This window comes from Physcomitrium patens, chromosome 12 (genome assembly GCF_059467195.1).
Source record: "Physcomitrium patens ecotype Gransden chromosome 12, ASM5946719v1, whole genome shotgun sequence".
NCBI classification, from domain to species: Eukaryota; Viridiplantae; Streptophyta; class Bryopsida; order Funariales; family Funariaceae; genus Physcomitrium; species Physcomitrium patens.
The window spans coordinates 16,563,210-16,566,318 of NC_143421.1; the positions used below are offsets into that span (position 1 = coordinate 16,563,210).

At 49.7% G+C, this 3,109-nt stretch overlaps 1 protein-coding gene across 1 annotated transcript; it reads left to right on the forward strand.

The window, feature by feature from the left end:
• Positions 1-206: 206 nt before the first annotated feature.
• Positions 207-1,953, forward strand: LOC112289844 (mitochondrial dicarboxylate/tricarboxylate transporter DTC). The gene has a single exon (XM_024535496.3). The coding sequence runs from the start codon at positions 485-487 to the stop codon at positions 1,415-1,417; it is 933 nt and encodes a 310-aa protein (XP_024391264.1). The 5' UTR covers positions 207-484; the 3' UTR covers positions 1,418-1,953.
• The last annotated feature ends 1,156 nt before the right edge of the window (positions 1,954-3,109 follow it).

Consider the following 3,109-nt stretch of genomic DNA (forward strand, 5'->3'; position numbering starts at 1 on the left):
AAGCAGCCATTTCCAAGACCCCCCCCCCAATCTATTATTCCAAGCTTGCATGTGTGAACACGGTGTGGTGTAGTGGGGCACACATTGTTCCCCTGCCCCAGCCCCAGCCCAGGTCACTCACCTTCATGAGGAAGCGACGAGGGGCCGCGCCAGGGCGGGTGGCCCTTGCGGCGGGCGACGGGCGGGATGGCAATCAGTGTAGCCCGCCCGCCCTCGAGTCGCGGGTGGCGCCGCAGCCACGTTGAGAATTCCGCCCATGGTGGGGGAAAATAATGGTTCGGTGCCGTCTGATTCTCAGCTCCTTCCCCTCCGTGCCCGTGCCCTCCACCGTTACTCTTTTGTTGGTTTTCGGCTCCACCCATTTCACCCTTCTCTCGCCCCTCCTTGGCTCTCCGTTTTGCTGTAGCTAGCTGCGTGATCTCTACCTCCCGGCTTGCGTTTCGTAAGCCTCTGGTGGTCGAGCGAGAGAGATCCAGCTACAGCCATGGCTGCTGTTGACACCAAGAGCGCTTCTCCTCCGACTGTTGACGCCGTGAAGGCGACCTCGACGGTGTGGACCACGATCAAACCTTTCGTGAATGGAGGTCTTTCGGGTATGGGCGCTACGTGCGTGATCCAGCCGGTGGATATGATCAAGGTGCGCATTCAGCTGGGCCAGGGAGGCGCCATGGAGGTGGCGAAGAAGGTTATTGCGAATGAGGGGTTTGGTGGGCTCTACAAGGGTTTGTCCGCTGGGTTGCTGCGGCAGGCGACTTACACTACGGCGAGGTTGGGGACGTTTAGGATTTTGACGAACAAGGCGGTGGCTGCCAACGATGGGAAACCCTTGCCATTGTACCAGAAGGCCCTGTGCGGGTTGACTGCCGGTGCCGTCGGGGCTTCTGTGGGTTCTCCTGCCGATCTTGCCCTAATCCGTATGCAGGCGGACGCTACCCTCCCTGAAGCTCAGAAGCGGCACTACAAGAACGCTTTCCATGCGCTCACCCGGATCTCCAAGGATGAGGGCGTGTTGGCCTTGTGGAAGGGAGCTGGCCCGACTGTGGTGCGAGCCATGGCCCTGAACATGGGTATGCTTGCTTCGTATGATCAGTCTGTGGAGTTTTTCAGAGACAATTTGGGCTTTACCGAGGTTCCGACTCTCGTTGGTGCTAGTGCCGTCTCTGGATTCTTCGCTTCTGCTTGCAGCTTGCCTTTTGACTACGTGAAAACTCAGATTCAAAAAATGCAACCCGGCCCTGACGGGAGGTACCCTTACACTGGATCCGTTGATTGTGCCTTGAAGACGCTGGCTCAAGGAGGACCCCTGAAGTTCTACACCGGATTCGGCACATACTGCGTGCGAATAGCGCCCCATGTCATGATGACCTGGATCTTTTTGAACCAGATCCAAAAGTTGGAGAAGTCATATGGATTATGATCTTGTCTGAAACTCTCGCATGCACAGTTAGTCAAACACAAATGGTGCATACAGAGCCTGATTTTTTACATTCACTCTCTGGCACTGGGGATCTACAAGTCTGGTCCTTAAGACTATCCGTTTTAGATAGACGTCAAACTCTATTATGTTTAGGCAGTAATGGTAGCCAGTTAGGGGAGTAAGTCTATTGTTGTAGGTCTTGGAGACGATTTTGTTCTGGGGAGGTGCTTAGACCATTCACATCGCTGTTTTTCCGGATCCTGATCGCTGTTGCCGAGATAATAATTCGGAGGTGATAGAATAAGTTGGGTTTTAGAGGAATGAATGCAGGCTGGTCACTATCTTGAGACGTGTTCGTATCTTTGAGGTATCTATGTAATTGCCATCTGCTGATGACGAGGTGTTGTGTTAGGGTAGGTACCAGGTCGGCAGTCGGTCGTCTGCGTTCCTTCAATTTTTTCCTGGATAGCAGGACCATTACCCTCCTACTGTGAGTGGGATTTATATTGCTTACAATGGAGAAGCCAATTCAATCACTTGTGATCTTTGTGCAACTTTCTCAGTTCGTTTTTTTACTACTGTCAGCGTCTATCTTTGATATCAGGCTATTCTTTCTTTCTTGCCTTCTTTTTCCTTGTCCGTGTTCTTCTTGTGAGTCTGCCGCGATCTCTTTGCTCTCGTATAATTTCAGTGTGACCCTAATGCCGAGATGTGAGGTTTCCAAAGCGACACGTAAGCTCTTATAGTATCTCCGTTGTTGACCATATCAAAGTGGTTAAGCTAATTTGAAATTTGATCAGATTGGTAGTTAAATGAAATGCTTTTGATCATGTAGCTGGAATGTTTGATGCAGAGCAATGTTTCGACTTGGCTATGCGTACCGTTTCTGTTTTCTCGCCCGAAGTCTAACTATCTTAAAGATTGTCATAATCAATTACTCATCTACTGCTCTTGATATGGGTATCAGGCAATCTGCTTGATCACCTGCTGAAGTGTATGTAGCAATTTGTGAGAGTTTTCCCTCGGTCCACCTGTTATAAATATCACGATATGTCACTTAGTGTGGACCTGGGTAGCTATAAGGCATAGGGGATTACTGCAGGAATAGTTCGGTTATCGGAACGTGCAGCAACGAATTTACAATCCAAATTAAATATGCATTCCCGCTTGTAGATAGTACCCTGAAGAGCATCACAAAAGATGCCCATGAAAATCAGACCTTTATCGAGCGCAAAGTCAATCTTGCATAGTCTAGGGTTTTGGAGGCCGCCATTAGGGTTACAAGCGTGGCACTGGTCGGCGGGAAGGCTATGATCCGCACGGGGATGGGGAGAAAGGCAATGGACGTGATGCTTCATCATTCAGCGCAGGACTAGGTTTGTCATCGTTGCAAACCTTGACCACATCGTATGAGACATCTTGACCAGAAATTGTTCGACATCACCGACAATAAATTGATTTTTTGAGTTAGTATATCATTTCAATGCTACTACCCCTTGCAATTGCGAGAGATCCGGGTCAGCGATAAATGTTCTACGACCAACTTGTTCCAGCACACAACTTGTTGGTGAACATGTGACAACTTCGTTTGCAATCAAAGCCATGGCGTGGATGAGGATTGTTGCATTCGAAGCTGTCATGATAATCATACATTACGCACGTATAAGAACTCTGCGGCAAGTAGAGCTTTCT